The 14,268-nt window shown below is 46.4% G+C and overlaps 1 protein-coding gene across 1 annotated transcript; it reads left to right on the top strand.

Annotated features, from left to right (window-relative positions):
* Positions 1–3,620: 3,620 nt before the first annotated feature.
* Positions 3,621–13,575, top strand: TACR2 (tachykinin receptor 2). Its single transcript, XM_050899255.1, is given in 5 exon segments — positions 3,621–4,129; positions 7,686–7,880; positions 11,077–11,233; positions 11,853–12,049; positions 13,380–13,575. Coding segments are annotated over 5 exon segments (1,254 nt in total).
* Positions 13,576–14,268: the final 693 nt, after the last annotated feature.

The raw sequence follows: 14,268 nt of genomic DNA, 5'->3' as shown, positions 1-14,268 counted from the left end.
TCGTTCGTGCTCTGATTTCTGCAAATAAAATTTCAGGGCACGACTGGCTGGATGGGGAAGCCAATTAAAAGGAGTGTCCATTTTCCTGTTGTTTTCACTCTGAACTGAGCCAATACGTCAAAACAGGTTCCTGTTACAAAACCATGTGAAAATAATTGAATAATCCTTTTCTTTGTCTGAATCCCAGACTTTGTCTAGACAATGAAATGGCAAGATTTCTGGACACAATTAGTACAATTTAGCAGCAAACGGTGGTTTAAAGTAAGATGTTATGAATTGCCTGCGGTGCTGAGGGTCCTTCTTGGTTGCGCTCTCTCCACCTCAGCCTGATGCAGCACAGAGCTGCAGTTTTCCAACCGAGAGTTTGGCATCTCTGCCAGCATCGAGGCAGATCGTGCATTACAGCATCTGCTCCCGAGACCACCCAGTGGCTCAACTAGTGGCAGTTTTGTTCATGTTAAGGATCAGTAACTTCCACATCTCCTCCCTCAGCTCCAGGGCTACCGGGGTTGTTGCAAGCGCGTACAAGGCACGGTAGATCCCATGGACAGTCTTCAAAAGCCATGGTCTGCAGAGCGTTTGACCCAGGGCATTAGGACATCTGCAGAAAAGGAAAGTGAACCTGCAGCTAGCTAGGAGTGTCAGGAAGACCCGAAGCTTTTCAGAGCTATCAGCAGCATTTTTGCTGCTTTCTTCCAGCCCAAGCTTGGCTGATCAAGCTGCAGTCTGGCTGCACGTTGCCCCACCCAAGGTGGATGCTCATGGTCCTCACGTCCCGCTCTCAGAGCTGTTCCCTGGACAAAGGTCCTTCCTCCCAAAGCGGAGTCCAATATGCGATACAATTAAAGCCTCTGCTGTCTGTATTACCTTGTATTATTTTTCCAAAACACAAAATGCACTTCATTCACCCTTCCTGACCTTCCAGACCCGCATCTTTTGTTTGCATCTCTCACTCTTTGCTCAAGCCTGGGATCGGTGACTCAGCACGGTAACGTTTGGCCTTGAACAATCCTGCACATAATAAAAACAACAGTGAAACCAGCCAAACCCAAAAACTCTGCTCTCAGATAGTTCCTTTCCCTGGTATAACTCCAAAATCATCGGAGAGGCAGGTTTTGCCCGTAGTCCCAGGCAAGTACAACTTTCCTGAGGAATTTGGAGCCTGCCTTTGTAAAAAATCACTCCAGTTTGGAAGTCAAAAGGCCAATAGCACACACTACATCGCTGGCCAGGCTCCAGGACGATAACCTCGTCAATGCACAACCAGCAAACGAATAAAAGGTGTGGTTGTGTATAAACGAAAGCAAGTCCCCGCTGACTTGTATGATGAAATGTTGACCAAAGGGTGGCTGCTCTCCGATTATCACCCGAGTAACAGAGCAGGGACCGGGGCAGATGGTTCGGAAGAAGGTTCCTAGGAAACGTGGGCACCCTGACCATCTTCAAAGTCAGCCGAGAGAGGTTATGGTTTCACCATTGAAACATCAAGAAGTACATCTAAGCACTTGCTTATGTTCTGCTTTCTATAACGAAGACTAATAAAGCACTTTAGCTGCGCTCTCAGCTAAACATATGGAGGTTTGTGCCCATATTCTCCTTGGAATTTGAAGAGATTTGAGCAAGCCAAAGGGAAAAAAAAAAATCTGAAGAACACTATTAGCTGTTGAATTCATATTGCAAATCATGGAACAGCCCTCCTGGACTGTACACAGGAAGTGGAAGGTTCATAAGCTGTTTAATGAGGTGTCAGTGGAAGACTTTCAAGAAGAGCCTGGAACAGCTTTGCAATGCACGTGAGAAGATAGGTACAAGTGTATTTTTGCAGTTTCTGGGTAGGGAAGTGAGTGGGATTACCTGCAGGGAAGTCCATCGTGAGGAGAAGGAGATATTACATGCAGTGCTACAGGTATTAATTTCTAAAAAACAACACTTGGGTAATACTGTATCAGAGATGACCTGCTTTAAAGAGTTGCAGTGGTTAGGTGATGGATTTACTGAAGGCTGCCTCCAGAAATTAATGAAGCAAGGAAAGAGTCCAGGCTGAGCTGATGGAAAGGATCCTGAACCAATAAATACTGCCCTGTTACAGGGGAGCCTGGCACAGCTGCAGCTCCAGCAACTGCGGGAGCTGGAAAACTACTGCCATCCCAGTGCCTCACGCACAGGGGGACTTATTTCCTTTATGTTACTTTCTGAATCCTGAAAATAGGTTTTAATACCTGAAACACTTTCAGCTTCCAGCAGAGCAGGCACAAGGCAGTGCCAAGTACTCTTTGAAATCTCAGCCTCGACGTGTTGCTTATGTTTATGTCCTTTACTGCAAAGCTGACAGCGAGCAAGAGCGCTGTGCTCTGAGCAGAGACGGGAGTCAGGGGTTCCCCTTTCCTATGAGGACCAGATACGCCTCCTTGCATGCGTGAGGTCAATAAGTTTCTACATCACACGCTGGGAAAGGCAATGCAGCGGTCTGAAGGGGGAATGCCCCTCGTTCAGCCCCTCAGCATCGCAGAGTGTGGAGGCTGGGAGCTGAGGCTCCCCTGGATGTTTCCATGCTAGAGAGCAGCCACAGAAGGATTTCTGGAGCTCCGCATGAGATCCTGGGTGCCAGTTTCCCACTGAAGCCTTCTTAGAAGTCCCAGCTCAGGTCTGGCCTTCACAAATGCCTCTCTCCTGGCATTATTCACTGGCAACCCTTCAAGCACCAACAGGACATGTTGCTGTAATTTAAATAAATTAAATCATACCAAATCTACTAAATATGGCTGGTCGAGTCATGTTATATAGGGCAGTCACCATTAATTAAAATGTATTAAAAATGCAGATAAGCCTCCAAATAGTTGCAGAGAGCAAGACCACCTTGCTAAAATTGTGCTGAATATATTTTCTTTCTTGCTATGAGAGCTCGCAGGAAGCCAGGAAGGGTCCTGGAAATGCAAGGATTGCAGGACTGGTAAACCTGGCAAAGTAGCTACCCTTGCATTTAAGCCTGTAAAATCCTGATATAGCAGCATGTCCATTTCAGAGGTTATTTCAAAACAAACGGAGAGGGGGGGAAACAAAAGTTTCAAGTACCACTTTGCCATGTTTCATTTGATGTCAAATTGGTTGTTTAGTTTTTGCCTGCAAGAGACTCCACCTCCTTTCAAAGTCCCCTTAAACCCTGCAGAGAATTTATCCCAGTACAGCTCCTGCCTCGCACTTAACAGTTACGCAGGCAAAGAAAACCAAATGTCCTCAGTCCCGCTGCAGAGGATTCAGATACCTGGTGCCTTGGAAAAACGCTGCCCTGAAAAAGGATTTCCGCTTGAAGTGTTTTCTGGCTTGATACTTCCATTTATATTTTCTTGGCCCTAAAAATAATCTAAAGGAAGACACCGCCTGTCACTAACCTGGAAAACACCTTCCTCCCCCCTTTTTTTCCTTCCTTTTTTCTTTCTTTTTTAGCAGAAAAAGAAACTCAAGGGGGAAAGTTGTTCTTTAGTTTTTGCTCTTCAAGCGTAGGTTAAAATGCCAGGCAAGGAGGCGGCCCTCGGTATCGCTCATCTCCTCCTGGAACTGCATTGCATCACTTGGAAAACAGGACGAGAGGACATGAGACATTTCATCCTGATGTCTTTCTAATGGCACTTAGTCATATGCATGGGGATTCACAACACCAGCATCTACTGCAAGAAAATGAGCAGATGCCAGAAGATTTTATTTGACGCTTAGCCGAAGAAAAAACCATGAGCACATTTTCCATTTTAAATGCTAGCAACATTTCGCAGGCTGACTCCCTCGAGGACAGCGGCAATTGGACAGCAGTAACCCAGTTTACCCAGCCGGGATGGCAAATTGCTTTGTGGGCTATCACCTATTCCTTCATCGTTATCACATCCATCGTTGGCAACGTCACCATCATCTGGATTATTCTTGCGCACAGGAGAATGAGGACTGCTACCAATTACTTCATCATTAATTTGGCTCTTTCAGATTTGCTGATGTCCGCTTTCAATACCATCTTCAATTTTATTTACGCCAGTCACAACGTCTGGTATTTTGGCGAAGAATTCTGCAGGTTTCAGAACTGGTTCCCCATCACGGCAATGTTTGTGAGCATTTACTCCATGACAGCCGTGGCTGCAGAGAGGTAAGAGGCGAATGGAGAAGATAAGGTCCGAAAACCCCACTGTAAGTTATAAAAAATTATTGCAATACTTTGTGCATTTGCCCCCCACCTACCGTGTCAGTTGCCTTATCAGCAAAGTGGGAGGTGTGCCAGGCAAATAGACTATGGGGTTAGATGCTAGTTATGGCATGAAAGGAAGGCTTTTTTGTCTTATCCCTGGTCTGAATCACACCCGAATGTGTAATGAGTGGAAGTGGCCGGTACTTTATTGTTCCCGTGTTACTGATCATAAATTGTTTCTCAGTCATCCTGCAAACTCTTTTTTTTTTTTTAAACCACGAGAAGGATCTCTCATTTGGACAGAGCTGGAGCGATATGAATGTGCTGCAGGATGCTGAAAGTATCAGCATCCACAATCCCGCTTGTGAGTCCAGCAAACCACCAGAAATAATGGGAATTGGATCAGAAATGGTAGAGTCTGCTCCAATAGTTCACAAGAATGACTTATTCCAAGAGGGAGGAAAGTAATTACAGGGATTTTGTTTGACTTCTGAGGTAATTTGGTATTTTCATAATACTCTCTTACATCTGCCAAGTCTCTTTTACTCGAGCTTAAATTTGTGGAGTCTGAATGTGTTTACAGCTCATTGTTAAGTAGCATGACGCTGTTTTTCTTTTTACTAGAAAGTGGCCAAAAGTCCATGGGAATTTCCTCTCTTAATGGCAATGGCATGTAAAAGAAGTAGAGGAGGTTAAGCTCCCTTCTAGGCTCTCTGCCCTCCCTTCCCTCCATCCTTCCCATCTTCCCTCTGTTTCTTCCACTCGCTGCCTGGCACTGGGAACATCTGTATCTTTTCCATCTTATGTCCCTGTCGTGACTCCACGGCGAAGGGGCAGCCGGACCCGGCATCCAGAAATACCTGGTGGTCCTTTATCAAGCCCTCCTGTTGACTTTGCAGTTTGCTTCAGGTTTCCTCCGTTCCTTATCAAGTGCGCATATCCACGAAGGGCCCTTCCAGCTCCCTTGGGAGCAGAGCCAGCATCCCTCTGGAGCCATCCGAAAAGCATTGCTCCCTGAGTCATCAGGGTCGCTTTCGTAACTCCCGCCCCTGCTCGCAGCTCCGTTCACCCTGGCACACCCAGCCTCAGGAAGCAATTGATAAGACAGATCAAACCAGATGAACAAACTAGCAGGAGAAAGAAGGCTTTGCCCCGTGTGCATGTAATGCCCGCTGAAGCTGCACTGGAGCTGGGGATATGGCACAGTACAGGGCAGTGGCCCCTGTGGTTGCTGGAAGGATCGCTAATAATCACAGGGATAAGCGATGTGTGTATCAGCCTGCAGTTGTCCAGATGAAAGCAAATCCCTACTTAGAAGCAATGGCAGCTCAGTTTTAGACTCAAACACTCTTTTGCTGTTCCTGGCTTTAAATCAAGGGTTGTTGGTAACTGCTATTTTATACATGTGGTCTGCCAAAGAATTTTTTTTTTTTTTTTTTTAAATCATTTCAGCCTGTCCTCACGTCTCCCTACTCTTGTTCCTTAGGGACTTTTGGTGAAAGTACCTATACAGCCAAAATCTCTTTAGTCACGTGGCACAGATCAGAAAGAAAACTTGGCATCCCACTGCAAACCATATTTAGCTATTCTTTGCTTAACCTTAAAATAGATCCTGACACTGTCTCCTGGAAACTCGCGGCTCCCATTTATTGTTATGAGAACTTGCGTCCACTTGGGCTCCGTTGTTTAACTTTGATAAAACAATGTCTTTTGAAGTGGTTTATTGTGAGGAAGGAGGCTAAGAAGTGACAGCTCTATAAGCAATCTTTGTCTGCCGTGGAAAAGGCCCTGGCAATATTGCTCACTGTTGGGTTTAGGACCACTGTTTCCCCGTTTGAAGCTGCTCTGTGTACCGGAGCAGCTGCTCCTACTGCACGCTTTCTGCAGCGCTCCAGGCAGAAATGTAGTATATCAGCTCAAGTTTCACACTCTAGTTAGCAAAGTCTCCTAGGCCCTCTTCGGAAAGCGTACAAGAGTGTCCAAAATTCAGCTTGTTTTGTCTGTGTGGGACAAGAACCAGAGGAAGGGCGCTGGGAGCATGGTCCCAGCATCCTGGGACATCACAGGGAGCGGGGCACGGAGAGAGGGCACGGGGAGCACGAGCAGCAGGGAGGCAAAGGCAGCCCTGCCACACAGCAAGAGCAGCCAGGAGATCTCAGCAGATCTGGTAAATCTCCCAACTTGCAGGAGCTTGCCTAAAAGCGCGGCTCGCCTCGGGGGTGCACCGCTGGCTGAGTGGGAAAGCCTCCACCCAGCAGCCCTGTAATACCTTCCGTATCTGCAACACGGGCTGCTGCCGCAGGCGGCTTCGGCAGCACAGCGGGTGTCATCATTTAGACCTGGGACTTGCCGTTCACTGAGAGCCACAGATCGTCAGTTTGGGCACTTCCGTCGGCAAATGTTCTGGAGAATATTCACCACTTGATTCCTCCCTGACCAGATTCGAGCATTGTATAATACTGCCTATGACCAGCTAACGAAAAGCAAGGTGACATGAAAATTTTATAGCTAAAGAAGGCTCTGCTGCCGTGCAGCTCTGGCTTACTTACTGTGCCGTCTGTCCGTGCAGCCGCCCTCTGTCCTGCAGCAGCAGCTGGGCAGAGCTCCCTCCCGACAGCCTGGCCAAGAGACAGCACAGAGTTTGTCAGATTTTCGCTATGAAAACTAGGAGGCAATTGGCATTTTCCACTCTATTTTGCCTTTGTAACAACCATGACAAAGAGTATGGAAAGCATGACAAGAAATGCATAATTGATTATGTACTCATTACGATACCATGCATTTCTACACGGGGAACTTAAAACCAGAGAGCGCCCCGGGCTTGCAAGTAATCTAATAGTCCGATGTGCCATGAGGGCTCTGAGCAGGTGTGGGACGAAAGGGTCAGCCTTTCCCTTCCACTGCAAGCACAAGTGCTCGAGCATTTACAGGCAGAGGTGGATGGCACAAGAGTTTTCCACGGCTCAAAATCAGTGGGGAAAAATTCAGGGTAAAGGATACTCGAGACCCCAGTCTGCTGTTGTGATAATACAGGGCGTCAGAGGAGATTGACATAATTAGGGGGAAACAGAGTGTTTGGGGGTTTTTTTGGTAGAGGAAGGAGAAAAGGGCACGGTATTAAACAGCGTGTAACTCCAAATGAACACAAACAGTTCACAGCACAAATTTCAGATCAAACACATAAAGCATTTGAAAAGTAATTTAAAAAAAGAGAAAAAAAGGAAAATTCAAAGTAAGGGGAATACTTGCAAAGACCATATGCAGAAAGCATAGATGACTGCTTCCTCCTCACACCAGAAGCATCCATCCACATGGGTTTAATATATTCTGCCCTAAGACTTGCAATCGATCTCTTCAGAAAGGATTTAGCTCCTTCTAATTATTTATAGCCTGGAAGTTATCAAAATGTCTCTATAAATAAAGCCAACTATACCGTCCTGGTGAGTTTTTACACTTGCTGTATTTGTTATATAGTTTACTAATGCAACTGTAAAAGCATTACCTATTTTTCTTGCAGGTACGTGGCAATAATTCATCCCTTCAAGCCCAGGCTCTCTGCTGGAAGCACCAGAGTCATCATAGGGATAATCTGGCTGGTGGCATTTGGGCTCGCCTTCCCGCAGTGTTTCTACGCCGAGATCATGACGGACAACGGAACGACAAAATGCATCGTCGTCTGGCCCGACGACGTCGGATCCAAGCACCAGCTCACGTAAGAGAAACGAGAAAACTCCCAATTCGTGCGAAAGTTAACTAGGAAATTAATTTAATCTCCAAACTGCTGGCTACAGGCAGTACTGGGAGAGAGGGCAGGGGGGAACCGTGCAGCAAGGGAATACGGGTCTGGGGCAGCCCATGTAAGCTCAGTTAAAGACAGCTGTGGAAAAAGCTGCCGGGTGATCATGGCTGAGGGTAAAGAAGGGTGATGCACCATCCTCCCTTGCTTTGAAAACTGGTTATAAGATCTAGAAACCCTAGATACAGAGCTCAGTGGATTTAAGAGAAACCAGCACAAAAAGTCTCTGAACAAGCAATAAATCCTGGTTCCAAAGATTTTGGATTTTCTCCCTCCATCAGGCAGGAAGAAACTGGGTATCTTTAATGCTGAGAAGCCACATAATTAGCTAAAAATTATGCTGCTCTTGCAGGGGGGTGAGGAGGAGAGGAGCGTTTTTCAAACATCCTAAGGTTTTATAGACTGACTTATCTGGGCACACATCTGCGCTCCCAAAAGCTCCTAACCCTCACAGCAATTTCCTCCTGCTTTAAAGCAAGATTGTTCAGACAGATGAAACAAGCCATACCCCGCATTTAGGGGATCTGCTGTGATTAACCATTATTCAAAGCACATGATACACAGAGCAGTTTGAGAAATTTATCAAGCAAAACATATTTATACGAAGTAGTAATGGAAGAACTGTGGAAAAGGAACAAATCGACTAACAGAATGGAAATAATTTTTCAAACCAAGTGCTAAACTCCCCGTGTCCATTCTTCACTGAGAACACTTTTGCCCAGCTCCATGCACCAGGGACATTTTTCCCTTCTCAGTCTTCATCTCTGGCAGACAGCTGGATGCCTCCTACGGTTAGTTATTACCAAACTAACTGGTTTTCACACTAATATGTGCCAAGTTCCAGGAGCTTCATGTAAGTTTGGCCACACTGCAGCATATTCAGCCACTGGCGGTCAGTTGTCCCCGGTCCCCAGAGTCACAGAAGAGCAAAGAGTAAAATCAGGCTCACATCAAGTTGGGTGATGTTCCTCCTAGGGCTCCTTGGTTGGTACCCCATGGCACATGCTGGGGAACACAGTGTGCCAGGCTCCTGTCCAGTGAGAAGGAGGGATAGTAGATAATCACTTATATGCAAGTCACTGATGACTATTTCATTCAGATTAAAAGTGTGAGGTTTATTTCTCCTGCATCCACGGTTTGGGAAGGATTGAAACAAGAGTTTCCCAGCATGCCGACAAAATCTCTGCGGGCTGGAAAGGCTGGTCCTAAACGCAGCAAATAATGGGGCAGGTTCTTTCTGGGATCCCCAGCTGTAGAGCAGCAGCTCCTGAACACAATACATCACTTCATTCACCAGCTCGCTCTCCCTGAACAGCCTCAGATTTGCAGGTTTCAGTAGCTCTGCTAGAAAGGAAGTTGGAAGCAGCGCTCCCCAGAAATCATCTTGAGTGATGGATCTGTTGGGACAGGTGCCTGCAATACAGACCACAGAGAAAAAGCCACGTACAGCCATTCATGTGCTAGTCCAAATGCCGAGGAAAAGAAATACTAAGAAACCCAAAGAAAAAACAAAGACATGGAGAACCGGGTTCCTCTTTTGACTGTGGGTCCTCCAAATCCTTTGTAGTTGAGTAAAACCAGCCTTCAAGATTACTAGACTTCAGAACAAAGGAAAATCCTTTTCTGCAGGAAAAATATGTATAATTATGATAGAAACAAGTCAAAAAAAAACCCCAAACAATGCACTACTGTGACTGCCAGTGCCTGAGAAATACTGGATACGAAGGGACTGAATTTGTAGAAGTTTAACCAAAATAAAGAACCTTAACCACAGGGGATTTTTTTTTCTGGTGACAGGTTAACTTTGCAGCAAAGTAGCAAAACTACAAGACTAGAAGTTTCTTTTTGCCATGTGCTCAAGCTTAGGCTCCCATCCTCTCCTCCTCCTCCCAGGATGGGAACTCTAAAAGGGCTTTGCTGCGCTCCACACATGGTATTAGACCTTCAAAAGAGGTGCTGCTCTGAGGACAATTGGGAAGGGTGGAAAACAGGCAGGGACAAACACGTCACATTTCACAAATATAATATTTTTCTATACGCAGCCACCGCTCTGATATTTGCAGCCACCCCAAGGAGCAAACACCACCGAGCACCCCAACACCCATGTCGACAGCGCTCTGCAAAGGAGTTGACCCTGCTCGCTAATGCGGCGAGTGACTCCAGAGCGTTGTCCTACTGAGAAAGACCATTTGCACCCAGCCTTTTGCGGTCATTGCCAGCAGCATATGCCAGAGCCCTCCTGCCTAATCCTAGTTTTAACACTGTTTATGTTAATTTGACAGCAGCTGTAACAGAGGGAGCACGTTGTTCCCTCCCCATAAATGGTGGTTGCTTAAAATAATCAAACCTCAGCATGAGGGAACCAGCAGAAGCTTGTGGGGTAACATGGAAAGCTAGGAAGGGCCGAGCTAAAATACAGCCGAAGGAGATGCCAGCACTTTTGGCTGGAGCAGTAACCGAGTAGCCTGTTGGTGATATATAATTGTGCGTGCACACACAAATAAAAACAGCCAGCAACACAAATACAGCAATGACTGCCACTCACTTTCTGCATGCTGTAAGCAGGCAATATTCCTTCCTCGCTATCTGCAGAGTCTTCCCTGCCGACTTTGTGCACCCTGTTAGCAGGCAGCTACATTTTGCAGTCCCTGATCCAGGTTTTTTCACTGTTGCCAAATTAAGCTGTTGGCAGTATTGCATTCGTCGAGTTACTCTGTAGTTCTCGGAATACTGCTTTTCCATATCCGTGATTTAAAGGTTTGTATTTTTACAGCCACAAGTCTCAGACGTCTCTCTTCCCTGACTGCAGTGGGATAGCAAAGTTCAGCGCAGGTGGCCATGGACTGTAACCCTCTGATAAAAGATAAATGATATTACTCTGTCTTGAAAGAGCAGTGAATCCAGGCCAAGGACTAATCATCACAACACAAGAGAGATGAGCTTTTGCTGTTTACAGAAGTCCCTGTAACAATGTTTGTAGGCAAAATTTCTGCTTCTTCATGCTTTCGGGTTGAAGTTAATGGGAGTCAGACATACACGTCCAAAAGAATTTCTGAAAGAGCCCTTAAAGAGACATACTGACTATGAAAATGTGCTTGTTCTTCTTTTTCAGGTATCACATTGCAGTGATCGTGTTGATTTATTTACTGCCTTTAATGGTGATGTTTGTTGCATACAGCATTATAGGAATTACTCTGTGGAGCAGTGCAGTTCCAGGCAACCACGTTAACAGAGTCCGCTACGAACACCAAGTTAATGCCAAAAAAAAGGTCAGAAGTGAAACTTAAAAAATAATTAGCCTCAGTGCACCAGCCCTGCTGGCTCCAATTCCAAAACGGAGCTTGCATTTGATACAAAATCTTGTGGGATTGGGCATGAAAGGTTGACAAAGTATTTTGGGCTGGGGGTAAAGGGCATCACCCAGCAAGCATGAAAAAAATGGTGATCTACATGCATCAGCCAGCCTCCAAGGAAGAAAGGCTCACGTCAGTAGGCAGTGGGCCAGTTCCTGGCAGTCCTTAGAGAGTAAAGCCCAGTGTCCAGTGAATCTGCACGTCGCAGGATAAACCAGGGAAGAACTCTGGACAGGGTGGAGAGGTTTCAGTGTAACAGCAGTTATCGCATTTCCCTACCACATCTCTCCGTTGTAGCTGCAAGCAGTTCCTCTGCAGAAAGCCCATGCGGTGCACCGGGAAACATTTGCTCTAACTCTCTCCCTGTTCCCAGTTTCCATCATCAGGGCTGGTTTCTTTGCCATAGCAGCCCAGGTCTACATACCATACACAGCGCTTCAGGAGGGCAAAACAAAAGCAGCATTTCCCATTCCCCCAGCAAGCTCAGACGATCACCCAGAGGCCCAGGAATAACACACTGGTTTTTTTTTCCTAGTTTGTGAAGACCATGGTGGTAGTTGTGATCATTTTTGCTGTCTGCTGGCTGCCCTATCACATATACTTCATCCTGGGGAGCTTCAAGGAAGACATCTACCAGCAGAAGTACATTCAGCAGGTTTATCTCGCAATCTTTCTCCTTGCCATGAGTTCGACGATGTACAACCCCATCATATACTGCTGTCTTAACCAAAGGTGAGTAGCATGCACATGTGTGCACAGAGAAAAGGAAAATCTCAATCTGAAAAAGCATAAATCTCTTGAGGTGAGAACAACTGTGATTTTCAACTGCAGTCCATAGGCCGAGTAGACAAGTTAATTTATACTCTGCTAATAATGTGAGATGAGCCACACTCTGCGAGTGAGATTTTAACTCAACCCTTAAGATTTTCTGCCTCCGAACAAAGCGCAGGCAGCAGGCGTATGATCAGCGCAGCCACATTTGCACCCGTTTCCATACGCAGACCACCTTATTTCCAAGGAAGGAGGGAGGAATCTGTAATCCCTGCAACGCATCTGCTGACCTAATGCTGGGCTGGCTCGGCCACCCGCTCCTCCCAGGCCACCTCCCTGCCCCCCCAGCGCAGCCCTGAGCCCCCCACGCAGGCACTGGGCTCACCCCCGTGGGGAGTAGGAGCAGCCCACGGGCAACCTGCCGAGAGTCCTGTCCGGGCACGCCGCCACGAGCGAGCGGCTGGGAGAGCACAACCCCATCGTGCCAAGAGATGTCTCTCTTGCTCTGCGCTGAGAACGGACTGCTCTCGGGACGCTGGTGCGGCAGGAGGCCGAGTGTGGGGAGCTGCTCTGGCTGCCCTGCAGATCTCCATGCCAAATCCTGCCGGCACATCCCACTGCCAGACCTCTCCCTAACCCGCATCTCTCTTCAGCCTAGCTGCGTGCGCAGCGAGCTTTAAGGGTAATAAATGGTTATCAGCACACCTCCTCCAGCACCTCCAGTACAGTTTCACTGGGACTCCACCAGCAAAATGCCTAACTCCAGAGTGATGCTGGGAGGCTCACTCCTTGAGAGCGTTTCCAACAGCATCCTGCCCATAAGCTCGCGAAAGAAGGCAGTTTTGCAGCCCATTCAGCCTATCTGCATTTAACGTGAAACACCCAAACACATCCTCCTCCTCTCTCAGAAAGCAGACAGCTTCCTCATTTAATTATTCATGGTTTTTTAAAAAGCTTCCAGTGAGTAAACACAGGTATTTTCCCAGATGCTCTCCTTCTCACAAATGCTGTTATCAGCATGGCCAACACCATCTACTGAGCACATCAAACATGCTGCCATTTCACTGATCTTACATATTTACTTAAAATAATAAGGAAATCTGATCATAAACTCCTATTGCTCTTCCCTCCATGGTTTTATACATTTAGCTCTTCACCTCACTCCTTTGATTTCAATAGAAATTTTTATTTCCATGGTCATTCAGAGGTAGAACCAAGTCATGCATTTGTTCTTTCTCTGTGCAATTAGAAAGACCATTTCACCATTTAATTTCTTTTCTTACATTTACAGGTTTCGTTCTGGCTTCAAATTAGCCTTCCGGTGGTGTCCGTGCATAAAAGCAACTGAGAAAGACAAACTTAAACTTACATCCCCATCTCTTTACCAGACAACCCACAGGAAGTCAAGAACAACAAGTTTCAACACAGAAACTCAATTGAATGAGAAAGAGAAGACATCATTTACCCTCACCCAGCTAACGCTTTGATTTTCTTCTCCCGGTTCTGGCTCTGTCCTAATACACCATTTCAAGGCAGCAGATTTGTAGAAGCCTGAGGCAGGTCTTTTTGTCTGGAGCAACTGTTTCCTACGGGACTTTTTCAGATGCCACCAGCATTGAAAGCAGTCTGCTGATAGTACTTATATCCATGTAGGTCCAAATATCACCCAGCTATGGATGCAAGTTCAGCCCTCCCTTACACTAACAACTACAATACAGAACATAGAGATTTTGCCCATGAGGTCAAAAAAGCAGCGAAGCAGACCTGAGGCAGTGCCAAGCAGTAGAATATCAATTATTCTCTTCCAGATAGCGATCTCCTGCTTTCTGTTCCACCAAGACACTTAAATCTGGAAAAGAGGTGACGGAGCAGAAAGGCTGGGGCACATCCGGCCCAGTTTGGATGGAGCCTTGGGGCTGCGTGGGCAGCTAAGTCCCACGGCTCAGCAGCCCCAAGGCGGACAAGACTGCGGAGCAAAGCTTGTTTACAACAAAGGCAAATACTAACACATCCAGACTGAAAAGCCTGCCCTGAAAATTTTCTGAATTCTGGGATTTTCATGACTGCAATTTCACCAGCACCATTTCTCATTAGTTAAAAGCAAGAAACAGTTCCTTAAGATGTCGTCACTGCATGGATTTCTATAACCTTGTACCAAAATACGATGTCATTTTCCTATT

This window comes from Gymnogyps californianus, chromosome 6 (assembly GCF_018139145.2).
Source record: "Gymnogyps californianus isolate 813 chromosome 6, ASM1813914v2, whole genome shotgun sequence".
In the NCBI taxonomy this organism is placed as follows: domain Eukaryota; kingdom Metazoa; phylum Chordata; class Aves; order Accipitriformes; family Cathartidae; genus Gymnogyps; species Gymnogyps californianus.
The sequence above is the reverse complement of the archived record's forward strand: the minus strand, read 5'-3'. Positions and strand labels throughout refer to the sequence as shown.